General features: G+C 51.8%; 1 protein-coding gene across 1 annotated transcript in view; it reads right to left on the bottom strand.

Moving 5' to 3' along the window:
• Positions 1–26324, bottom strand: part of Otog (otogelin) — a 74487-nt gene that overhangs the window by 28515 nt on the left and 19648 nt on the right. Inside the window, 15 exon segments of the mRNA XM_052713155.1 lie at positions 934–1101; positions 5769–5795; positions 9403–9559; positions 10386–10502; positions 12103–12222; positions 12497–12643; positions 12908–13042; positions 15092–15230; positions 17095–17202; positions 19084–19237; positions 20646–20689; positions 20882–20956; positions 22401–22593; positions 23782–23994; positions 24912–25036. Coding sequence (XP_052569115.1) covers positions 934–1101; positions 5769–5795; positions 9403–9559; positions 10386–10502; positions 12103–12222; positions 12497–12643; positions 12908–13042; positions 15092–15230; positions 17095–17202; positions 19084–19237; positions 20646–20689; positions 20882–20956; positions 22401–22593; positions 23782–23994; positions 24912–25036 — 1922 coding nt within the window.

Below are 26324 nucleotides of genomic sequence, written 5' to 3'. Positions count from 1 at the left end.
ATACTAGCACGTGTCCTCACACTCAGTGGTTGGGGCTGGCAGCTCCCTGGGGACTCGCTGGACCCTGTCACTGCTCCTCTGACCTTCCTCCTCATCCTCGGCCTTCCTCCTTCTGCTCACCGGCCACCCTCTGGTCATTCATCTCTTGGGACTAAGGCGGGAGGTTAGAGAAGCCCACAGCTGCCCTCTCCCGTCCTGTCTTGCCTCCCTTCAACGGGGTCTGGCGATTCAGCGACTTAGTGTCCTCATCACGTCCAGTGCTCCCCATTTCTTCCTGTCACTGTAAGTTTCCATTTCTCAAGCTAGCTCGACCCAGGCAGACCCCCCACATGGGACTCTGAAGCACTCCTCTCTCTCTCTCTCTCTCTCTCTCTCTCTCTCTCTCTCTCTCTCTCTCTCTCTCTCTCTCTCTCTCTCTCGTTGTCCTGCTGTGGGGCTGGAATGCCTGCTGGGCAGGGACTAAGTCTCTTAATGTCTCTAGTTCCTGTGCCTAAGGCTCAGAGAGAGGGAGACCAGGAGAACGGAGGAGAGAAGAAGGGGGTGGGCACAAAGAGAGGGGAAAGAGAGAAGGAGGAAAGAGGGAGGAGGCCAGCGAGAAGGAAGAGAAGGACACAGGAGGAGGAGGGCGGCAGCCTCTGCAATTCTCTGAAAAAACAGTAGGGGACAACGGCCTGTGTGGGTCCTGTCCTCGGCAGTTTGGGGTCACAGAGGTTAAGAAACTAGTCTGAACTAGTAACAGAGCGTGGGGCTGGAGCCCTGTGGGTGGCTTCGGACTTCAGGACCCCTCCCTCCCCCCACGGCCACCCACCCCCCACCCCCCCCCCACCCCCCCCCCCCCCCCCCCCCCCCCCCCCCCCCCCCCCCCGTCTGTGTCTGTCTGCTGGCACTGCCTTTCCTGAGAGGGCTGGACTGCAGCCAGAGGGTGGGCCTTACCATGGGCCTTGGCCTTGTACAGAGCAGCTGTCAGCAGGAAGCTTGAAATGTCCCCTGGCGCCAGGTCCTCTGCCCTCACAAGGCCCATGTCACTGTCCACTGCCTTCGCAGCCACAAGAGTGCCGCCGGCCGCCACGCTGGACAGCTGGTAGGGACCCTTACCTAGCGCTGGAGAGGAGAGCCCCTGTCATAAGCCCCACGACCCGACCCGCCTGTCCCACCCATCGGAAGTTGAGGAGAGGCGGGGGTGTTAGAAAGGGCCTTTCGGTGGCTTCTCATCCCAGACCACAGGAACTTTAGTGGCTATGATGGGTCAGGAACCCCAGGCTAGCAGCCCCTGAAGGAGATGGACCCTCCCTCGGTGCTTAAGGCCATTGCACAGGGAGCCTGTGACAGTCACCCCCGTAAGCATGAGCCATTACCATGACAGACATCACTAGGGACCCCCACCCAATCCTGAGGGATGCCAGCCATGACCTCAGAGCTCAAAGTTTGTATCTATTTATTTCTTGCACATGTCCCGTTTGTGTTTGGGGAGGCTTTGGATATAGGGTGGGGAGAGGGTAGAGGGGATGTGGGTGTCCCAGACAATTGTTTTATAAATGACCTTCCTGCCTCTGGTGTGTCCCACAGCTGTCTGGGTCACCTTCCCAGCCACTCTCCCCAGTGGCTCTCCTCATCTCTAGGATAGAATCTCAAGAACACAGCTTTATTTCAGGGCTCTTCCGCACTGGACCCACGCTTTGCCCCCTACCCCACAGGGGCTCCTGTCACACTGGACTTCCTGCTTCATTGAAAGAGCCACATGGCTGTCCTAACTCATCTCATCCTGCTGTCCCCCATCCCCAGAGAAATCCTCCTCCTCTCCTGCCTTCAAGACACCTCCTCAGTCCCTGGAGAGCAGCTCAAATGTCACCCCCTCCTTAGGGAAGCTCTCCCCGCACCCTTTCCCACCACACTCCCCTCCACGCTCTACCAGCTCTTGGAGAGAACACAGCAGTCACAGCTTTGTGGTGTGGACCCATCTGGGTCCTTCATTAGAAAGCAGACAGACAGCGTAGTGTGCCGGTCAATGGTCAGCAACCAGCTCTCAAAAAACCGATAAAAAGTGGGTCACAGGGCTTATGAATTGTCTATTTTGAAGTCTACATAAATAATGTGTATGATGATTTTCTTTTGTCCAACTCTCTGAGCACAAAATTGTTCATACAAATTTATTCACACACTTTAGCAAGTCATAGCCCACTAATTGTGATTATTAAATATTACAATGCACTATGAGTACTGTATCAGTCAGTATTCTCAAGAAAAACATAACAGATTGAATGAATCAATGCTTACTAAAGGGGGATTTCATAGAGTGGCCTATAGGCTGTGGTCCAGCTAGCCCAACAATTCCTATCTCCCGATGGAAAGGCCAAGAGTTGTTCATTCCAAGAAGCTGGATGTCTTAGTGGGTGTTCAGTCTGTATTGGAATCACATAGAAGTAGTGTGTGTTGTTGCTGTTGGTGTTTCTCATAATTCCAATTCCTTTAAAAAGGTGCTCTTCCGAACCAAAAGAGTAACAGGTAGTGGGTGGACAAAATAGTGCTTCTCGAGCCCTGCTCAGTAATTCAACAGTCATCTTCTGATAACTGGATCTTGGTGGGGTTAAAACAGTTGGATTGCATGGTGGCTTCTCATTATTTCACAAGTCTTTCAGCTTTCTGGCTGCCCTACTCATGTATCCTGTAATTAGGCAGATAAAACCCAAAGATGGTACCAAAGATCAATACACTGGAAAAAAAAAAGACAGCTCGCATATTTCAGATGTTCACCAAAGTGTCCTTTTCATAACCATGAAATCTGAGTCCTCTTACAAGAGCATGGCTGTTTCTCATTGCTGATTTCCCCTCAGTGCACACAGAGTGATTACAGCCCTGGAGGATTCCCAGAGAAGGCAGGCATCTAGAGCCTTCCTTTTGCTGCTGTTGCTGAAAGGCAACAAGCTTACAGTCTTAACAGCCAGGTTGCCATGACAGCATGTGCTTTAAGGAAATGGATTATAATACTAGTAACATAAGTAATAAAGTAATGTCTCCTCAGCAGGGTAGGTGAACTTGAGCACTGGAAAGCAAGCAGGAAATAGACAAAAGCTTCTTTCTTCCATGTCCTCTTAATGGGGAGGCCATAAGAAAATATGGCCCAGAATAAGGGTGAGCTTTTTGTCCTCAAATGATCAAGATTCAAGGTAAGTCTTCCTGTCATGAATGATTCTAAGAAGAAAAGTCAATCAAAGTTGTGCCCAGTTGCTTAGGTTTTAGTTGATTCTAGATGTAGTCAAGTTCACAACCAAGATTAGGCATCAGAATTATATAGCAATGAGTCACATACATTGGGCTTACTGTAAATTCTGTTGAGAAAAAGAATACTTTTGAGCACAGTGTTGCAGCTCAGTGATAGTGATTTCCTAACATTCTTTTCATCTTTATGCACCAGAATTTTGAATTTTAATTTTGTAGTTATGCCTCTAAAATGTGTCTCTTTTTTTTTTTTTTTTTTTTTTTTTTTTTTTTTTTTTTTTTGGTTTTTCGAGACAGGGTTTCTCTGTGTAGCTTTGCGCCTTTCCTGGAACTCGCTTGGTAGTCCAGGCTGGCCTCGAACTCACAAAGATCCGCCTGGCTCTGCCTCCCAAGTGCTGGGATTAAAGGCGTGCGCCACCACCGCCCGGCTAAAATGTGTCTCTTAAGTGTGTATGTGTACTTTGCCTATATTTTATTTATTTATCTTTTCCATGATTTAATTATTTAGTCTATTTACATTTAATGGAATCATTTGTATAATACACTTTCAGAATAAAAGTTTAATGTTTTCTTCAAAAAAAAAAAAAAAAAAAAAAGTGGGTCACATCGGCTGACTTCGATGGCGTGAACACTCAAAGCAGTGACCAGTTTCAACAAATGCAGGGTTCAGAGCACACCCATGGAAGGCTCCCATGGACCTCTGCAAAGGTCTTCTTTCCCAGCACCCCATGAGGCCTGGGCCACAGAAAATGCTGGGAAAAAAAAAACGAACCAAGAAATGGGCGAGTGGGCGGGTGGGTGGGTGGAGGATGCTAGAAGCAGCTTGTCCTTTGCAAGTTACTGACACCCAAAATGCCGCAGAGGGGGAGAACTGCTGCTGAAATGCCTTGCCTGATGTCACAGGGACCCTCCTGTCCCAGGAAACGCCGTTCTCCCAGAGTCTGGGACCATCAGCTGCCCCTTGGAACTACCATTAGGCAGGACCATCTCTCTGAGCTGTGATGTTGCAGTCTGGTCCATCCAGCCCTCCTCTCCCTCACCCCTAATCTTGTCTCTCGTTTCCTTTCCCTAAGCCATAGTTGTTAGCTCTTAAACCTGGGACAAATGGCTAATTGAGCTGCCGAGTGACACATCAAAGCTGATGCTGGCTGCCAGGTCCTCCCAGCATACCTCAGTGCCTACCTGTTGTAGCAGCAGTTCTCAACCTGTGGGTCGTGACCCCTGGGGGGGGTCAACCACCCTTCACAGGGGTCGCCTAAGACCATCTACATATCAGATGTTTACCTTATGATTCACAACAGTAGCAAAATTACAGTTATGAACTAGCAATGAAATAATTGTATGGTTGGGGGTCACCACAACATGAAGAGCTGTATTAAAGGTCACAGCGGTAGGAAGGTTGAGAAACACTGTGTTACAGGGTCCTCCTGGCTGGCATACCCCATCCCCTACCCTAAACTCGTCCAGCCCAGGGGCTGGGCTGCCCTTCCCCCAGCTGCTCTGTCCTACATAATCCAGCCATTTTGGTTATACCGGTGCTTTTTTATCCTCTTACCTTTTGGCCCCTTGGCTCCTGGCTCTCCTCTCTCCCTTCCCCCTCTCTCTTCACATGGCCTGGCTCAGGGTCATGCTCACTCTGGACTCTTCCAGATGCCTCTGCCTCTAACTGTATTCTCCCTCGTATCACACTAAGCCTTCTCCTCCACAGTACCGAGGAGCACCCACATCTCTTTTTTATTTCTGGTTTTCCACTCAATAGTCTTGCTGGGAAGACACTTCCCAAACCCAAATCAGCATCAAAATGTGCACGAAGCCTATGCCCACACCTACACAGGCCAGCTCCTGCAGGGTGCGCTGGGAGGAGACGTAGGGGCTTAGACGCCAAAGGGCTAGGGCACTGAAGGCCCCCAGGTGGGCCAAGTTTGACGCTGAGAACTATTCTGGCGGCCATCTTGCCACAGCCCATTCAACCTCTGACCAAACTGATTAAGTGGCTCTAATACTGGACACTAATCTCCCTTGGTCCTTGGCAATGACTTGTATTTCCATCTCCATCAATACTCTAGATGTGGGTGCATATCTTGGTTCCATGAACTCTTGGGTGTTTGAAGATCCCATCTAGGTTTTCAGCAGCGTTCCTCAGAGAAAGCGGTCTGCACCTGCTTTGGACAACTCGGGTCTTCAGAGAACCCTGGTGACACTTGATGAGCTTATCGGGCCCAATCAGAAACGCTGTGGGGCGGGCACACTAACACCAGTGGCTTCCTGCTGCCTGGTGAAGCCGCCCTGAGTGATGAAAATGCCCAAGAAGGCTGCCGTCCTGGGCCTCACACGGGGCTGCAGGGACAGCTGTGGATAAAGTCCTGGACGTCCCTAAGCCCTGCACCATCGGGACTCCCCATCACACAGTCCCCCCTGGAACAGTCTCAGCTGTCCCAGAGCCAGGAGCACCTCAGGAGGTCAGCACTGATGTGGCCCAAGGACAGAGTCAGCAGTGCCCCAGCCAGGCCCCGCCCCCTCCCAAGGCTCCACTTGGGGGAAATCTGGCTTACCTTTGTTGAAGAAGTCACAGTCGTATGCTAAAGAAGAAAGAAGAGAGATTTCCCATGAGCACGGCACCTGGACCCAGCCTCCCCTCATCAAAGACTGGATCTGGCCTATTTCCAAAACTCCAAGATTGAGGGATGGACTTGGATCCAAACGGTTTTTGGTTTGCTTGTCTTTCAAGACAGCATTTCTCTGCATAGTCCTGCTGTCCTGGAACTCACTCTGCAGACAAAGCTGGCCTTGAACTCAGAGATCTGCCTGTCTTTGCCACTCAAATGCCAGGATTAATGGTGTGAACTACCACTGCCCTGCAGATCCATGTGTCTTAAGAGAAGGAAACGTAGTGGTCCTTCCTTGCACCCCAGCACAAGGCTCAAAACCTGACTTGGAGTAGCACTCAGCAAAGTGATGAATGAATGAATGAATGAATGAATGAGCAAACGAACGAAGGAATGTTGGACAGAAGAGTATGTTTTGTGTGACCATAAAGGTCAAGAACAGAATATGAAGGTGTAGGAGTGAAGATGCAGCCTGGTCAGTAGAGAACTTGCCTGGCACATACAAGGTCCTGGGTCCAGTGGTTCTCCAGCATTGCATTATATGGTGTGGTAGTGCACACCTCTAATCCCAGCACTCAAGAGGTGGAGGCAGAAGTATCGAGCTCAAGTTCATCTTTGGCTATATAGGGAGTCTGAAATAAGCCCGGACTAGAGATCCTGTCTCAAATACCATAAACGGAACCAAAGTGGAGAAGCTCTGATTGGGTATTTTGCAGAAGAGTCCCAAAGAAGGAATGCAAGCGTGAGTCAGAAGTCCCTCAGCCTTGGATGGAACTGGACAAAGGGCTCCAGGATCCCAGGCTCTCCACAACCCTCTGTGCAGTATCTGGCTGCACCAAAGCGCTTCTAGGCAGGAAGGAGCCCCTAAAGCATGGACCCATTGCGCCCTCTAGTGGATGATCTGCATCTGTCCAGTAGCATCTCTCTTACAGATTCCTCCTTCCTCTAGGGGTGAGCAATTGCCAGACCTTGCCAGAGTGTGTCAACCAAGAACAAAACTATGAGGAACCAGCTGGGCGCACGAGGGACAAAGGCTGAGGAGGCGTCTGCCTCATACACAGGGATGGTGTGAAGAGAGTCATCAACTCCTCTTTACACCCCAGACCCACAATCAACACATTTGGTTGTGCCCTCTTGCCGTCATTAAGGATCAGGAGATGAAGCCAGGCATGATGGCACACGCCTTTAATTCCAGGACTTGGGAGGCAGAGACAGACAGGTCTCCGTGAGTTTGAGGCCATTCTGGTCTATGTAGCAGCCAGGACTACATAGAGATACCCTGTCTCAAAAATAAAAAACAGAGTGAGGAGCAGGCTTGCCATAAGCCTACGGGCAAGCACTTGCTTTTCCTCATTTGTGGACGTGGAGTGCTGAACCGTAAAACTATGGGGGGGGGGGTGACTCGGTTGGTAAAGCGCTTGCCTCACCAGCATGAGGACCAAGTTCAAGCCAGTGTTAGGGAGACAGAGGCAAGGGGATGGATCTCTGGGGCTCATTGGCCAGCCAGCTTAATGGCTACACATTGATGCAAGAAACACTTTTGCAGCCGGGCAGTGGTGGTGCATGCCTTTAATCCCAGCATTCAGGAGGCAGAGCCAGGCAGATCTCTGTGAGTTTGAGGCCAGCCTGGTCTACAGAGCGAGATCCAGGACAGGCACCAAAACCACACAGAGAAATCCTGTCTTGAAAAAAAAAAAAAAGAAAAGAAAAGAAAAAGAAACACTTTTGCAGGGACGTCTGTCCCCATCTGTCCAACCTTGGACTGACAGGACTTGCTGTTGATCTGAACAGCATTCATTTTAATGTGTTAGCCAAGGACTTTTCCTTTAAGTTACATCTAGTTGTTTACTGGGGGGATGCATGTGACATGGCATATATGTGGAGGTCAGAGAACAACCTGGGGGTGTCTGTTCTTTTCCTCTATCACAGGGGACCTGGAAATGAACTCGGGTGGTCAGGCTTGGCAGCAAGTACCTTTACCTGCTGATCTGTCTCACTGGCCCAGGATTATTGGTTTTAAAATATCTTGTGTAGTATTTCTCACTTTACCTTTAAAATCCCTCCTTGCCTCAATGTCCCATAAACTCATAGCTCAGTGAGGTCAATGCATTCCCATTGTGATAATTTGATACCCACTGAAAACCTTATTAATCTTTGGAGAAACTATCTCTGCTTTCTTTAGGTCAACAGCTAATCCTACCTTAATGTGACATTCTAAACATATTCAAATCAATACAAAAAGTTCATAATAAACACAACATCAAAACATTCAAATAAGCAGTAACAGGGTCCCACTGAGCCATCATGGAACCTAGACCCAGGGGAAAGTGATAACACTGACCTTTGATATTTGTTCATCAACAATACTTTTGCAGCAATCTTTAGTTTTTAAAGACACTGCATTAAAACGTTATTGTGTTGGATCGCTGAGTTTTCTGGTGTCCCTATAAATGTCACACCCCTGTCAAGTGCCTCAACTGCTTTACCTTAGTTCTAATTATTACATGAGACAACACACATGCAGCATGTCATGGTAGGTCCTCCACAAACCTGTGTGTCCCTCTCCTTCCTAAAGGGTGGTTACCAGAAGCCAGGAGAGGGGAGACCCCACCAGGACCCAGCATCTGTGCTGAAGAGTCTCAGGGGAGCAGGCAGGAAGAAAGGAAACCAAGCGGAGGAGGGTGCTCCCCCATCTTCCCCCTGAGGTCCCCCAGCCTGGAGCTCCTGAGGCTGGGGCTTTGCCAACAGCCATGTATCTATTAACAGTGCTGTGGCAACAGTACACCGGCACTGTAGGAAGTTTGTTTCACTTCACGTCCTCCGTGGCTGTGAGGTGGGGACTTGGCTTTGCTCCTGTGCTGTGGAGAAGTGATGAACCCTGGCCCCAGCTGGCAGAACTGAGCAGACCCACATTCTCTTCCCTTGTCGAGCCTGGGCACTTGCCACTGTCCCGAACACAAGGTCGGAAAAAACCCACTGTGGGATATTGGAATCTAAGGGAAATGACCTTAGATTTTAGGAAATTAACCTTCTACACATTTTATTTCACCTTTTACTTCTTTTGTGTATTTTATGGTATATATCTATACTCCCAATAGTGTATGTATATAATTGTGTGTGAGTGTGTGTGCACATATGCCTGTGTGCCCACACAATATTTCCATCTCACAGAAGTGTCAATCAGCAGTATCCACAGGCCCACACTGTTTTGAGTAAACAGGACCTCTCTCCACAGCTCAGCTGACAAAAGGCTTTTATGTTCATTATCCTGTTTGAGCTTACAGAGAGTTAGCTAGAGGCTGTCTATTCCTATTTTTCAGGTGATAAAAACTGAGGCTCAGAGGAGTTGAGCAGCTTGTCTGAGGTCACACAGCATGCAAAAGCCAGTGTGGCCCTGGAGCCCAGGACTGGGAACTCTCCTAGCAATGAGGCTAATCAGCCCCTTCGGGGATGAGCTCCAGCCACCCCACTCTCCTGCATGACCTCGAGCACCCCTTTCTCATCTCTCTTTCTTTACCACAGGCTCACCAATTGCAACACAGGACTATACAGCCATGCGGGTGTGGTCTGGAACACTCACGGCAGAGGCGGGGGGTCCGCCAATCAATGACCACCCCGTGCTGGCAGCACTGATGGGCGTAGGCAGACACGCTGGCACAGAAGCACTCACAGTCACCACCCTGGCTGCAGCCGCATGTGTCCGTCAGGCAGTTTGAGTAAAACCAAGTGACATCAACCTAGGGAAGGTCGGAGGATTCCGAATGTCAAGCCTGCGTCTTTTCTGTGACAGCACCATATAAAGATGGCCCCAGGTAGGATGAGCTGGAATAAGCCACAGGATGTTGGACTCGGGGGACTAGGGAACCGACAAAGCACAGACAGAGTGTGTGACCTGCCCAGCCAGGCTGGAGACACAAAGGCCAGGCTGCAATGGTCTTTGAAGCCCTGGAGGAGGCACGTGGAACTGAACCCCAGCCTCCTCATCCCAGGGCGGGCCGTGAACAGGCAGGGGTGCAGCACGGGTCAGTGCTCACTCTGCAACAGAACTTGCTCATGAGCAGGGGGAGCCAGGTCTAGCTGGGTTTGTGGAGAGCAGAGGCCTGGCTGGCTGTCCCAGGGCGGCAGGGACTTGGGGAAGGATCATCTCAGCAGAGCAGAAGCAGGAGAGTGGAGGAAAAGAGATGGCTCTTTCTCTCTCTCCTCCCTCCCTCCCTCCCTCCCTCCCTCCCTCCCTCCCTCTCTCCCTCCCTCTCTCTCCTCTCTTCTCTCTCTCTCTCTCTCTCTCTCTCTCTCTCTCTCTCTCTCTCTCTCTCTCTCTCTCCTCTCTGTTTTTCAAGACAGGGTTTCTCTCTGTAACAGTCCTGGCTGTCCTGGAACTGACTCTGTAGACCAGGCTGGCCTCGAACTCACTGAGATCTGCCTGCCTCTGCCTCCAGAGTGCTGGGATGTACTGCCACCTCCAGTCTCCCTTCTTTTAAGGGAGTCTTTGAGAAGGAGAGGTCCTTGGAAGGTGGGAGGGACTTAGGAGGGGCGGAGGAGGGTCCACTTAACACAGGCACTCACCACGGGGTGGCAGGTCTCGAACACCTCACTGAGCAGAATAGCACACTCCTTCCTGGCAAATGGTTCTCGGACAGGGTTCAGGACGCACGTGTCCCGGGGGTCAGGGGTGTCTGGGCACTGCAGGATAAAGGAAGAGCCGCACTTAGGGCACCGAGCAGAGATCTCCCTATCCCTCAAGTGCCTGTGCCTGGTCACAGGGAGGCCCTGAGACTGCCCTCTTGGTATCCACATCCTTGTTTAATCCCCTCCCCTGGAGAGTGGGAGCAGCCTCCAACCTGCTCCCAACAAACAGAATACACCAAAGGTTCTGGGAACACACCAGGTTGGGTATCTGTGATCACATGGTTGCATCAGATGAGGTCCCAGAGCCCACCTCCCTGGGAGTCTGTCCCTTACTAGCTGTGAGGAAGCAGGCGGCTATGTTAGGAACCCACGTGACAGGAAGTGAGTGGCCTCTAAGAACTGAGGGTGCTCTCTGGCCGACAGCTACTGAAAGCCAAAGGTTTCAGGCCTACAGGTCCAGGAGTGGAGATGACCCACAGCCGCCCACGTGTGGAGCTTCTGGGTGAGAGCCCAGCCCTGGATGTCACCTTGAGCGCAGCCTATGGGACACAGAGTAGAAAACCCATGTTCTGATTTCTAAGCACCAGGAACTGAGGTGTTACTCAGTGGTCTCAAGTTGACCACCACTGTTACACAGCAAAGGGTGGTTAACACATGTTTCCCCAGAGCTGGTCCTACTTCCCCAGGCCTATATTATTATGCCCTGCCTCCCCAGCATGCCTAAAGTTATAAGCAATAAAGAAATATGGACTGGTGGGGAGAGGGTTCACAAATAAAAAAATCAGTCACCCATTCAGTTTTTCTAAAATGGGAGTGGGTGCCATGCCCAGCTGCTCTGCCTCCCCTCTCTATCTATCCTCCTGCAAAGAACTAAGATCCACTCAGCGCAGGCAAGTGATATGTGAAACAGTCATATCACCATTCTCCATTGCTGCACCCAAGGCAGACATAATTAATCAATCACAGTCCTTAGATATTTCTCAGTGACACTTTGCAGGCAGCCTCTTGGGACTGATGAGAGTTGTCATGGGTCCTCTTCTGGCCCAGACCCCTCACTTCAACAGAAGACTAAGTTCACCCAGAGAGCCCAAGATAAGCCAAGACAAGAAGTCAAGTTTCCTGTTCTCAGTTCAGCACGGTTCCCCCGACAGCTCACAGCTTGGCAGCGTCAGGCACCTTCCAACCCTCAGGGATGCCACGATGCTTCTGCTCATGGTCTCCCTCCAAACACAGCCTATCTGCTAAATTCCACCCTTGGCCTCACCTTCTCCATGATGCAGTCACTGAGGACTGCCTCAGTGTACAGGATTCTCTTCTCTGTTGTCCTAGCTAGTGCCCAAAGTGGTGATGGTGGGGAGGGTGGACAGGCCTGCCAGGGTTCCACAAGCCCTGCCTTCCACACTAGGGGGCTCCCTTGCCTAGGATAGGAACCCCATCTTTTCCAAACATTTCACCAGTCACATTTGGCCAAGGGCAGGGTGGGCTGCCTGCCTTGTGGGGCAGGGACAGAATTTTAGGCTATGAATACCAGTCAGAGGCAGAGGGCATTCCCAGGAAGGGCTGCACACTGATATTGCTCTCCCCTGACTTGGATCCAGGATCTATATGGCCCATCTAAGAGAGTGAGAGGTACCAGCCAGCTGGAAGTCCTTACCTCCACTGCAGCCCAACTGCTGCCGAACTCCTGGGGGTTCGTCAACTCCAGGTTCTCTGGGGTCCTCATCTCATTGACAGTTTTCAGGTCAAAGTTCCCACAAAGGCCCACCAGCTGACCCTGAGAGGAGGGAGGGTACTATGTCAGCTGCCAGTATAGAAGGGCTGAGCTGCAGCACCAAGACTGTTGGTCCAGGACAACTGTGGGAAGAATGCTTTAAAGAGGGATGGGGCAAGGCCAGAGAAAGATGCCAGAACAGAATGGGTAGCACGGGACAGGACAGGGTTGTGATCCTCTCAGGCCCTCAGAGAGGGACATCTCAACCAAGGGCAGCAGCAGCCTGCCTTAGTCCTGGACAATGGCAGAAATGGTGGTGCTCAGGTCTCACAACTACCTGCCACTGAGGGCCGGCCTGTACATGCACAGTGGTTCTCTGGTCCCATAGGAGGGTGATGTGCTCCCGTGGGAAATGCACCAGCGTGAAGAAGCCTGCTCTCCAGATGTGGACAGCCTGCTTCTCATCCAGGAAGCTCTCAGGACTCTAGAGAGACAGAACGAGTCAGTCCTGAACCCAAGTGTCCCTCAACGCCAAACCAACCAGAAGTGGCCATGAATCATTGTCCAACTCCAGTACCTCACTAACACCGCTCCCTCCCTCCACCCCTATACTGACCTCTGCTCCTGCCCTTTATAAAGAATCCAGTCAGAACTTCTGCCTCAGCGGCACTATGGATCCCAACCCTCTCCTGCCTCACCACCACCAATCGTACACTGTCTGCCAACCTTCCCCAGCGCAGGCCCTTACCGGATCCCCGGAGTCGTCATCGAAGATGACCAGTGAGCTGCCCACGTTGATGGAGATGGACTTCCTGCAGATGACGCCGGAGCTGTAGCAGTTCACATCTTCCACCATCACCGAGAAGCTCTGCTCTGATGTACTCTGAAGAGGAGAAAAGAAGCCGGTACAGCCAAGGAAAGGACTCGTCCTGTGAGGAGCACAGGAGAGAAGGCATGGGGGCTGGGGGCTTTTCCACCCATTTTTTTTTTATTTTTGGTGAGTGTTGGTGTGGAGGTACATGTGTGTTTGTGTGTGACATGGAGGTAACCCAGGCAGCTATGTGCAAGTATGCATGCACATGCAATGTGGAAGCCAGATGACAACCTTGGATGTCGTCATTGGATTCTGCCCACCTTTACAGGGAAACAAGATCTCTCACTGGCCCGGAACTCACTGAGTTGGCTAGGGTGGGCCAGGGAGCCCCAGGGAGACGCCTGTCTCTGCCTCCCCAGCACTTGAACTACAAGTTCAGTCCAGCTTTTATGTGAGTTCTGGAGATGATCTCAGGCCCCTGCGCTTGTAAAGCAAGATCTCTACTGACTGAGGAATCTCGCCAGTCCTTAACCTACGTCTCATCAGCTGTGTGGCTTCGGGCAGCTCATTTCAGTTCTCTGCTGACACTCAGATTCATTTTCTGGCTGCCTAGTGCTGTGTTTAGCAGGTGGTGACTTTTCCAAAGAGTCTGAGGGATGAATGAATGAGTGAATGGGTGTAACGGGAGGAGAGGGGACTGTCTTCAGACAGTGTAAGTGCTCTGCGGGAAGCTTGCAGTATGGAAGGGTAGATACACATCACTTATCATGCAGCACTTCCGCTCCTAAGGACTAAGACATCAGTCACACAAGTGTTGGCTGTAGCACTGAAGTACTGCCACCAAGCTAAAGCCCATCCATCCCCGTGCGGCACAGTACTCTCTGCATGGAATGTTCCAACTGGCATTAAAAATAACATAGCGCTCCAAAAAAAAAAAAAAAAAAATAACATAGCGCGTACTGGCAGTGTGTGATAATACCCAATGGAAAAAGAAAACTGTGAAGTCTTATTTGTGTTAACTAAACAGTATGTGTGTGTGTGTGTGTGTGTGTGTGTGTGTGTGTGTGTGTGTGTGTGAGAGAGAGAGAGAGAGAGAGAGAGAGAGAGAGAGAGAGAGAGAGAGAGAGAGAGAGAGAGAGACTCTGTCTCAAAACTAATCAAAATTAGTTTTGAGGCATGGGCATATCACGGTGTGTGTCTGCTCACGATGGAGACCACTCAAAATTTCGAATTCACCTTGGGCAACATGGCAAGTCCTTCATCTCAAAACAAACAGACAAATAAAAACACTAAAATCAAATGGCACGAGTTCAACAGTGTGTATCTTGTGGAGTTATTGAAATGACGAGACAGACTCTAGCTCAATGCTTGTCCATGTGAAAGGTTCCGTTTCACCCAGCATATGCGAGCCCTGACCACAAAAATCAATAATAAATAAATAAGTGCATGTCTGCTTGTCGTTATGATTATTGCCGATACTCATATAATGAGATGGATGGGCCTAAGAAAATCAGTGTCCCTGGAACATCCAGCACTGCCTCACATCCTGCTGGCACCCCTCTTCCTCTGGGGGACTCTTGCCTTCCCTGTGCCCCCCACATCACCCTTCTTCTTCCTATCCATGAACAGAGTTTTACCACGTGACTCCTGCGGCCCAGCACTTTTCTAGTCATGTTTCCTGGTTCTGTGGCTGCCTAGCTGTGTCACAAGCAAGTTCTCTAACTTCTCCAGGCCCACGGTGTCCCATCTGTCACATTGGGACAACTAACCCAATCTGTCCACTGCCATGAAAATTAAGTGAGAGAATCCATAAAGATGGCATTAGACAACCAGACACACATTGCTACCGAAGCTTAAAAGGCAGGGGCTCTTTCTAGCACAGACAGAAAAAACATTAGGACTAGTGGGGCAAGGCTGTGATGGTGTGGGGACCGGAAGTAGGGTTTCCTTCACCCTGACCGGCTCCTCTGGAAGTCGCACTTCAGGGTTTAGATCTCCCCACCCACCCAATTATACGGTAGCCTGGAGTCCAGCTCATTCACTCATCTGACAGGTCTCGGTCCCTGGCTATTCTGGGTGTCCATGGAGACAGCTGGGTGAACACGCCCAGGAACTCACCTTGATCAGGTGCACTTTGCACGCCCCTACGAAGTCAAACGGAAGTCCATCAAACGTACGGTAGTGTCGGTCCCCGTAGACGGTGCAGGTGGCGGCACAGGGGTGCAGGGTGCATTGGAACGAACCCTGCTGGCACACGCTGAAACACACCCACACAGAGGCAGCTCACAGAACACGATTTCCCCTGTGCTGGAACGCCCTTGAAGCTTTTGCCTGCTGAAGGCACGGGCTATGCCCCTAAAGAAGGGATTCCTCAGACATAGCAGCCTCCAGCAGGAGGAAGTTTGTGGCGCTCCTTTTATTACTAATTCATTCATTCAACAGATCGCTGGTGATGGACACATCTCAGGCATTCTCCCAAGAATTTGAGAAACATCAGTGAACAAAACAGAACAAACACCCTCTGGCTTAGTGAAACTTGTATCCTAGAGAAGAAGAACGTACCCTGTCTGTTTTAGCAGGCGGGTAGAACTGTGGCAGGGGGCGGGGCATGGAGGGAAACAGGGTGTGTTTAGGAATGTGTCACCATTTTAAACAGGGTTGGCAGAGAAGAGGGAGCAGAGACTTCAAGGAGCCGAGAAAGTTAGTTACATGGACATTTGGAAGAAGAGCATTGTGGGAACAGGGTGTGGTCGACGCTGACCTTGAAGAACACTCAGGTGATAACAGCTGAGATGCACAGCCTAACGATAAGAGGGTAGAGGGGTTTGGAGGGCAGAGGAGGGCTGAGTGGTGCAGTCCAAGAAGGCGGGTGAGGGTGTGACTTCTTCCTAGGAACGAGAGAGGAAGCCTCTGGAGGACTGAGGTGGAGGTGGCTCCATCTGACTGGTACTGGGCAGAGGGGAGGGAAAGGCCACCTGGGAGGCAAAGCAGCAGGCCAGAGAAAAGAGGGCGGGGCTCGGTGCGGTCCCAGCAGTCGGAAGGTGAAGAGGTAGTCAGGTTTGAAGTCTGTTTTAAAGGCAGAACCGAAAGAGCCGAAGACTTCACTCTCTGACAAGTTCAAGCCAGCGAGATTCAATACTGTAACCAACCAGCTCCGGCCACCAGTCATGAACTCCGACACCTGAGCACACCTGAAAGGGACTCCGGGTCCTGACCCTCTCCCCTGGGACTTCCTGTGTCAGACAGCCAGGGTGCTGGTGGTACACACACACACACACACACACACACACACACACACACACACACACACACACCCTGGTGTGTATGGCAACAATCTGGGAGCTCAGTCTTGACAGTGGCCATGCTGACCCAGGAAGACATGTCCTGTGCATCCTCTGGGCTGAAGAAACAGCATTTCCACCATACACAAGACAGGAGCTGGGAGCCAGCTGCCTCTGGCTGGATGACTCTCTAAGAGTCTCTGCTGGGCTCCTGGGCCCCAGCCTGTCTCTACTGAAACCAATCCAATCCAGGTGCACACTTCTGTATATGCGTGCTAATATCACTGAATGAACAGTGTAGAAATACACCCACATACACACTCATTTTGAATATAAGCATTTCTGTATTCATAAGGCAAAACATAAATCACATATTCACACACATATCCATTCAAGTGAATGCAAATATATATTTAATGCACATTCACTGTAGTGTAGTACATATATGTGCTAAACAGATGTGCATGCATGTAAATATATATGAACACGCCAATATACATGTGTAAATTCCTAACTACTGCTATATTAATGAATTTACTTAGCTCTATGGCACTTGCCTTTTTATGTATGCCCACGTATGTTCACTCACATGCCTTTATTCAGACCCATACGTCTATATGCTCATTGAAATATGCAAACACATTTTCATGATTACACACATGCAAGTATGTATGTTCATAGACATGTCTGACCATTCATTAAACAGTCACAAATATTCTGAGTATTACTTCACATACATATACTTGTGTGTGCAACAGTCACTGTGAATGTAAGCAAGATGAAGGGAAAAATCATACCCTTTCCAGCAAAAAAAAAATGAGGCCAGCTCAGGGGACTTACCAGGTGTGGCAGGAAGATACCACCTGGTCCCCAGGGAAATACTCCTTCCCCTTCCAGGTACATGGACACTCCTCCGGTGGGAAGCACGCGTCCCCATGTCTGAGCAGGCTGGAGGGACACAGCAAGCAGTGATCAGAAGAGCACTCCTAGATCTGCTATGATGTACGAAGGCCCAGCCCAGCGTGGGCAGCGCCATCCCTAGGCAGGTAGGCCTGGGCATTTAAGAATGCTAGCTCTACATGAGCCGGAAAGCAAGCCAGTAAGCAGCATTCCTCCACAGCTGCTGCTCCAGTCCCCACCTGAGTTCCCGCCCTGACTTTTCTGGGATGGACTGTGACCTGGAAGTACACTCCAGATAAACTCTTGCCTCTCCCAGGTTGCTTTTGGTCAGAGTGGTTTACCACAGCAACAGGAAGCAGACTAGGACAAACACAGACATCCCCAGGCCTTGTGATGTCCCCAGGGTCCATTGGGGGCAGTGCCCAGCACTGTAGATTCTTAGATGGATTTGGACAGACTTGGTGACCATGGTAACCAGGGAGCATAGAAGTAATTGTGGGTCCAGCGAGTCCTGGAGAGGAGTTGGTGATGGTGGAACTGGAGCATCTTTGAGAACCCTTTCCCATCCAGAGAATTTTTCAGGATGGTAGAACTGTCTCCTTTGTCATAATCCCCCTTAGGTGAGCCCCCTGTGAATACAGGTGGATTCCCCACAGAGTGTCCTATATACCCTCAAATGATCCTGAGCAGACCCAAACCAGAGCCAGGATCCAGTCCAGGCCTCTTTCCCGGTATCTCTGTGTGGTCACACTCTGGACAGTGAAAGACCCTCAGCTCCTCACTGCAGAGACCTAGCCATTCCTGACCTCAGACCAAGAGCCAAGCTTGTGCAAACAGGACAGTATTCCCAGAGGCCTCCAGTGATACACTTCAAGGTCTGAGACCTGGATGGCTGCAGGCGAGGCAAGGTGAGGATCCCATGCAGGCAAGTGCCCTGGCTAGGGAAGGAGCTGGCACGTACCCCACACTGTGGACCCTGCCACTCTGGGCAAGGAGCAGAGTTTGCAATAAAGGAGACTTGGTCAGAGTCTGGCTCCTTCAGCAGACTATTCCCCACTCTGGCCCTGGCCTGTGTTGTCTTCTGCAGAATAAGAGTAAGTGCCTCCCTGCTTTGAGACGGACAGAGGTAACCTTAGTGTCTTACACACTTCAGAGCTCCAATGTGCCGTCTCTTGCCCCATCCACCCAGAAGCTCTGAACCCCATTTCACTCCCTTTGGTTGTCAGGCCAGAGCCAGGGTTCCCAAGTGACCACAAATCTCAACACAGACTGAAGGGCGCAACCCCATGCTGCCAGGTCATGGGACAGAGTGGTGCCCGGGGACCTCTTTGACCCAGACCTGAGAATGTCACTGGCAGAGCTGAGCACTGGGCCCTGGGTACAGAGCGCATCCACAAGCCCAGCTCCTGTAACTACCACACAGCCCCCATACAGTATCTGGGGACCCAGGAAGGAGGCTGCTCTTGTTGGATGTGGCTTTCTTTTGGGGTTATCCCAGGGGCACCCTCTCTACCCAGAGGCTCCAGTCAGGGACGGAGGCTGAGAGCCCACACAGGTTTTCTTGTGCCTGATCTTTGATCAGTGGGTCTCTTGGGCATTTGGGGCACATCAGACACCTGTCTTGGCGCTTCCACTTTGATGCCTTTTTAAACCCACCCGCTACGGTGCCAAGTATTACAAAGGAAACACTGAGCATCAGAGGAGCAGATGCTTTCCTCATCCAAGGTCACATGGCTCATGAGAAGTAGAACCTGACGCACTCCATTCCAGGCTGAGCTTCTGTTCCTTCCAGAACCTTCCCTACCGGCAACACAGCCACACTGCGTCCTCCATCCCAGGCTGTGTGAGGTCTTCCCCACCCCCAACCCTGAACTCAGTTGATCTGTCACCCTTTTAGGTAGGAGAGTTTGTAGCGATGTAGATCCGTACCCCTGGGGACAGGCACAGCCCGACAGGCAGGGACCACGTGCTGGCATGCTCAGGTTCAACAGCTGCTGCTCACATGTCCTCTCCCTGCTGAGCTCAGGGCCCGGGGGCAGATCACTGCAGTTCACAAAGACCTGGCCTGCTGGACAGGAAGTAGCTAGAAGAAAAGGGGGTAGATGCTGCAGACCCTGGCCTGGGCTGGAGGTGCTGATACGTGGGTGACCGGAAGAGATGGACAGCTGCTGGGCATAAAGTGGGTCCCACATCATAGGGACAAGGTAGATAGGTGCTGCCTCGGTACAGGACAGCCCCCGCCCAGCAGCACCCATTACCAAAGAGGACCTCTTAATGGAGGCTGCACCATGCATTCCCTGCACACTTAACCTTCCTTACTTTCTATTACAAGTACTGTGCAGGTGTCCCCATCTCCCTTCTCACGTGATATTATGAAAGCTATTCTGCTGTCTAAAGGCAGTGGGAACTGAGAGGAAGGACCCCAGAAGGACCAGGAGAGGGACCCAAAAATAGACAGTCAAGTAGTCAACAAGGGTGGCCAGAGAATTTTGAACAGGGAAAGTCAGTTCCCTACGCATGTTTCTCTGATCTAGCCCTCCCATCCCCTTCTTCAGCAAAATCTGCCGTGCAGCACGGTCACGCTTTGTGTGAGTGATTGTTTTAGGAAACCCAATAGAAGGTAGGAAAGTTCCGTGGCCAGGAGAGCACAGAGCAGAGAAGTGAAGAGCCAGATCCCAGAGAGGCAGAAATTCCAAGCCCGGAGAGACCCAAGTAAAGACGCTCCCGGGAAGGCACGGGGAATGAGGATGGGATGGAGGGTTATCCGGGAAAGAGGGGGTGAAGGTTCACAGAGGTGAGGCATGTCACCCAGGGCTGCAGAGCTGGCGGGTGCAGGACAGGGTGTGAACACAGCTGACCCAACCCCAAGGCCTCTTAACCACCTGCCACATGCTTACTGTTGCTCTCCTCTGTGCCCATCCCTGCCCTGTTCTCAGTGGGTTTCTCTGCTGAGAATGTCCAACCCTCCTGCTCTGCCCACCTCCAGACACCCCACAGCCGCCACCGCTGTCCCAGCCCTGCCCTATCTCTGTGCTGTGGAGACACCCCACAGCCGCCCACCGCTGTCCCAGCCCTTGCCTATCTCTGTGCTGTGGAGACACCCCACAGCCGCCCACCGCTGTCCCAGCCCTGCCCTATCTCTGCGCTGTGGAGGAGCTATAAAGTCCCGTCCTTTCCTCTCTGCAAGCCCGTGTCCACCACTGGCTTGGGCAGAACCAGTCTCAGAAGATACTTGGCAGTTCCGACTAGGAGAATTCAGGACCAGCAAAGATAAGCAGCAGCTCAGACCCCCGCGTGCCCTCCAACAGTTTGACGCCGGGATGGGGTTTCAGGGTGCCACTCTCTAAGCTGGGACCTTTGCCAAGAGTGGAGGAACACCAACACCCAAGGCAGGGTGAGCTAGAGCAGCTCCCCTATCCCGACCAGCACCCCAGTTCTTCACTCTTTTCTCCCCCTTCTACCCCAGACTCCCCCCTTTCAGCCCTGCTTACCTGGGGCTTGGCTGTCACAGCTCATGACTCCATCCCTGCAGTGGCTGCAGAGAGTTGGGGGAATTACATCAGCCCGGCCAGTCATTCGGGACCCACCCAGAACATGCTATTGCCCTTGGGCCCTGTGGGCTTCAGACAGTCACCCCTGCGTACTAGCCCTGCTCCCCACCAGCACCCCACACAGAGTGAGAGGATGGGTGCTACTTCTCATGCAGCCGAGACCCAGGGAAGCTCACCAGTGGCCCAGGGAAGGGATGTCGCTGTCCCCAGGGGGATAGTCCACTCCTTGGAAGTGGCAAGAACATTGGTTCCTACAGAAAGCAGGGAGGAAATGAGCAGACTCAGAAACAGGAATGGAGACAGCCAGGTCAGGCGGCCCACCATCAGTCCGCTGCAGGCATGAGGATGTGGAGAGAGGCAACAGCAGTTCCTGGGATGAACACGCTTCCAGAGGACCAGAAAGCCCACCCGGTGCTGAGGTCAGAGGCAGAACCCAGTGCCAGGTTGGAGGCCGCATTTTGAGCTTATGAAAGCACTGACCCTCCCAGAAACAGCCTAACTCAGAGCCGAGATCAGAGAGGTGACCTGCTCAGGACTCCACCTTTCAGCCCCAGTCCACTGTTCCGGGGTGGCATCGGAGCCCTGTTGGCCCAGCATCTGGCCTGACCGGTCAGTGACTCTTTTGACGCTTGGCTGGAGACTCAGGCTCAGCCCTCCCAGGCAGTGTCTCCTGGATTCCTCTCTGGGATCTTGGGATGTGAGGATGTTGTTACTGTGTCTTTGATCCTTTGACTCATCTGAGCTCACTGGCTGATGTCTTTATACACAACTCCTATAGCTGATTCCAACACTGCTGGTCTTACATCAGAACAGGCCAGGGCTTGGGGGACCCGTGGGAGCGACCCTGGAATCCTCTTTCTCAGTGCTCTCCAGCTGCTCCTCATCTTCCCTGTTAGTTCACAGAGGCCTTTATTAAGGGCAATAGTGGGCACTCAGCTGAGACCTAGGGAGGGTTCTGCAGTGTGATAAGCCTGAGAGATTCCCCTGACCACCTAAGGGGGTAACTCCTTCCCCTCATTACTGGAAAACCTCCAAGCGATTAATAGGCCATTTTACAGACAGTGAAACTGAGGCGGAGAATGCAGGATCCTTGCCAGTCATCCTAAGATCGTGTGGGATCATCATCTACTACTCTTCCCACACTGCCTCCAGTCCCACTGAGCCAGCTTCCTCCAGCTGGGCTACCTCACCTCAGACTCCCTCCCTGCCTTCCCTCACCTGGGGGAAGGGCACTCAGATGCCACTTCCGCCTCACCTCTGTGTGACAGCCCAGGACTCCTGGCCTTATCCTCTGTGTGGCCTTCCTGCTCTCCTTACCACCCCAGCCCCCTAAGTGCCAGTTTTGGGGGCGTCTATCTTGCCAGCTTGAATTGTGGACTTGGGGAGCTAGACTCTACTCTGTTCACTACTGGATGGATTCTCAAAGCCTAGAAATGTCCAGAACATGGTAAGATGTACACAGATGTTCATGGAAGAAGAGAGCTGGGGAGAGTGAGGTGCTGTGACTGGTTCATGTTTTACAGGGAAGGAGAGAGAGGCCTGAGAACAGGTTCAGAAGAAGGAGCAACTCACCTCTTCCAACAAGGCCCAGGAAAAGGTTAAGGGAAACAGGGATAGGAGGAGTTCAGACCAGCTGTCCAGAGCAGAGCCCATTCTCACACCCCACCACACCCAGGCACCAGGCTGGCCACTCACCTGGGGACACAGAGGTCTGCTTGTGTGTCCAGATACGTGTCCGGCGGGCAGGTGCAACCCTCCACACACTCATCCCTGCTGAAGTTGCCACCACCATTAGCCCCACAGACATCAGGGCTGGCCAGGTCCTGGCAGGTTTGTGCACACAGAGCCACGCATGGGCTGTACTCCTTGGTGGCCTCACAGGACAGTGCTGTCGGGAGAAAAGCTGAGCTTGGTCTCTCTTCTTCCCACAACCGTGTGGGATGGATTTAACATTTTAATGAGAATCAGAGAGGGTAAGACATTTGCCCCCACATAGCAGCTCAAGGTCAAAGATGCCTCTCATTGTACTGAAATGCCAGAACATCACTACATTCAGCTTGGAAAAGGCACTGATCATGATCCCGGGGGAGAAGTGGAGGTCAAGACCCCAGTGGCTCAGCATCCAGCCATTATACACACACACACACACACACACACACACACACACACACGTTCCTCACAGGTGTGTGAATATGCAGAGGCTTGCACCCTTTGCTGTGGAGATCATATACTCTCTCCAGCAGCTTCTTTAGATTTTTGTTCCAAGCCTCGGGCCTGCCATCTCCTCACGGGGCCACCATCCCACTCCCCAGGATCCTCACACAGCACCAAGGTCAACAAATCCACTGAATGCCAACATCAGCTGTTTTCCATGCCAGGCTGCTCATCAAAGCCACTTAACATGGCTTCTCAACACTGCAGACATCTGGAACCCACAACCAGAGTGACATTTTCACTGATTCAGGGTGTGGACAAGATGTGAGCAGTTTTTCAAGTTCCTTTGTCTCTATGTTCAGCTGGAGTTGGGAACCACTGCCTCTGTCCAAACACCTCCAGAGAAACTAATTCAGAGTGACAGAGCTTTGCGCAAGTCTACACAACATGTTACCTGTCGGGCTGGAGTAGAACTCAGAGCCCCTGGCTCCCAGCACAATTCCTTTGTCTCTACATCTTTGTAAAAGCACACAGGGAGCCAGGCTCTGCGAGGCTCAGGGCAGCAAGGACTAAGACCCAGAGGGCAATGGAGGGTCATACACTAATGTGACCTCAAACCGGCCTCACTGCTCTTATGAGAACCCATTCTTCTGCCCATGGAGACGGCGTAAGAGGAGGTGAGAAGGGGGCTAATTTGGACAGGATTTGGCGATGGACTGATGCATGGGTTAGAGAAGAAATCCCGAGCAATACGTCAGGTCAAGTGTCAAGCCTGCGGGCCACGTCAGCAGAAAGAGAAGTGGGCGGTGAATGGAAGTCAGGCCGGAGGAGACAGGGCCTTGCATTCGAGCGTGTAGCGGGGTAAGGGACACCTGTGTCTGGAATCTAGACTCCCATGGATGTACAGGGGCGGGGCACTCACCGCAGGCTGGCAGATGGGCACGGAAGTCAACCAGGAGCCCGTGGCGCTGGCATAGGTGGGCATAGTGGGCCAGCGTGGCACAGAGGCAGGGCTGTCCGCAGCGGCAGGCATCCCTGCGGCACTGCTCGAAGTAGGGTATTGGGCTCAGATATGCAGAGCAGGGTGCAAAGAGCTCCCCCGTGAGCACACTGCAGGACTGCAGTGCGGAGGAGGCTGGGAAGTGAAGAGACAGTCAGTGAGCAGGGCTCTGGCTGCCTGCTGCCCCAAGACTCAGCCTCCACGCCCTCAGGGTCTGTAGGGGTGTGTGTGTGTGTGTGTGTGTGTGTGTGTGTGTGTGTGTGTGTGTGCGTGTGCGTGTGCGTGTGCGTGTGCGTGTGTGTGTGTGTGTGTGCATGTGAATATGAGCAGATACTTTAATCTACTGCATGCCAGGCAGGGATCTATCTGCTAAAGGAAACACAGAAGTGAACATTGCTGAGCAAATTCCAGACCCTCAGGTAGCTAGACAGCTTAGAAGAGAGTCAGTAAACCATTTTGCTAGTCAGTCAGAAGCACATCAACCTAAGCCTCGAGAAAACTAGGGAAGGCCAGACAGCGTGGGCGGGGCAGGCAGGCCAACTGCTACTTGAACTCAAGTGGCTAGGAAGGCCTGCATGAGAAGGCCGTGTTTGAGCAAAAGTTTGAAAGAAGGGCTGAAGTGCATGTCATCCCGAGGTAAGAGTGTGGCGGGGGGAGGGGGAGCCACAGAGGCCTGGGAGGAGGGCAGGCCTGGGAGGAGGGCAGGCCTGGCATGTCAGAAGGACAGCATGCCAGTCAGCTGGCAGCATGCAGGGCAGTGAGGGGAGAGGAAACAGGGGGCTGGGCATGGAGGGGTCTGCTGGAACACTTCTGAGGACTTGGCCTTTGTCTTAAGATGGGTATCCAGTACTGACGTGAATATAGGTGACAGAGGTAGAGCAGGACGCTTCCCATCTGCCTTGCCTTCCCCTCCCTCCTGTCCCTCCCTGCGGCTTCTCCTCTGTCACACCTATGAATCTGACCAGCACCCTTGTATCAAGTTGCCATCTCCCCTCTCTCAAAACACTCCCCCTACCCCACTCCCCAAGTCTCCCCACCGCCCCACTCCTCACCAGCTTGTAGATGTACATCACAGGGGTCCAGCAGGGAGCCAGGGACCAGTGGGGAGCAGGCAGACAGCATCTTCCACGAATTGCCAAACAGTTGTGGGGTGCTCTCAGGCACACCCACTGGAGACCTGCGGCCACGGCAAAGCTATGGTCGCACACTTGTCCATTCAGACATAGGGCTACACTGAATACCTACCCACACAAGCAGCCGCTTGCTTACATCTAAACACGTGGTCACAGCGGAGGCATGGGCATGCACTCTGAGACACTCTCAAGTGAGCACACCTGGTCCTGTAGAGACCCTCTGCACACATCAACACACATGCACACGCACACCACACAAGTGCATGCCAGGCACACCAATTGTCAAAGTATTCGATAGAGACACATTCAAACACATGCAATTAATGATGTGCACATTTAGCAAGACCCAAAAGGATCACAATGGGCTTAGAACTGTAGACTTTCAGCACCTCCCCCCAGCTCTTCATGTAAGAAAGAGCATTAGAACTCTTAGAAGGAATACCAGACCTTAACGGTCTATGACTTCCTCCGTCTCCCCTCCTGGGATATAGTTAGGAAATGGGGGAGTGGGAGGGAGAGCTGAGACAAGCCAGAACTGACAATCACTAAAACTCAGTGTGAGTGTGAAAGCGAAAGAGCTAGAAGTCTGTGTGAGGGCAAGGTTCTGCCTGACGGCCACCACGCCTGCACTACTGATCCAGCTTGTGAGTTTTCTAACTACACGAGGCAGGACTCACACACACCTGGAGGGTGTGGAACAGCCCCCCACACGAACCCAATGTCCGCCTCCACCACTCTGGCCAGCTGCCCAAACACTAGCCTCACTGGGCAAGACAGGAGAAAGCTTCACTTGTACATATGTGCACACGCTGCAAAGCTGAACTCCTCCTGTGGCTATGGAATGCCTCCCACGTTTAGTTCGGTGACAACCATTGCATGTATCTTGAAGAACTGGCCAGATTCTCCAGCTTCAAGATCCTGTTCTCCTTTGAAAGGCCTGACTGCTGTCTCTCCAGAACTCTTAAACTGTGACCATACCCAGGAAAGCCACTCAACGGTCAGCTCATGGGAAATGGCCTTCTTCTCAATGCTGGGAGGCTTCCACTGGGCAAATTCAAAAGCATTCAGCCACCATGCAGGACAAGGTTATACTGGTCTGCTGGGGCAGAAGGTGGGAATGCTTGATTTATGGGGGTTATCTTCACCTAAAGGTATTCACAGTCAATGAAACAGATAAAAGTGTGAGACTAACCAAAGCCAGCCTGAGGTCTCCGGCATTTCTCAGGTTCCCAGGAGTCAGTATTTAAGCAAATCCCCCAAGTGATCTTTCTACACCATTTTAAAGAATTATACTTCAATTTAAATGTAGAGGGATAAATAAGTAATGGTATG

The sequence above is a fragment of the Peromyscus californicus genome, unplaced genomic scaffold (assembly GCF_007827085.1).
Source record: "Peromyscus californicus insignis strain IS unplaced genomic scaffold, ASM782708v3 Scaffold_4__1_contigs__length_199733344, whole genome shotgun sequence".
In the NCBI taxonomy this organism is placed as follows: domain Eukaryota; kingdom Metazoa; phylum Chordata; class Mammalia; order Rodentia; family Cricetidae; genus Peromyscus; species Peromyscus californicus.
This window is presented reverse-complemented; position numbering and strand designations above follow the sequence as displayed.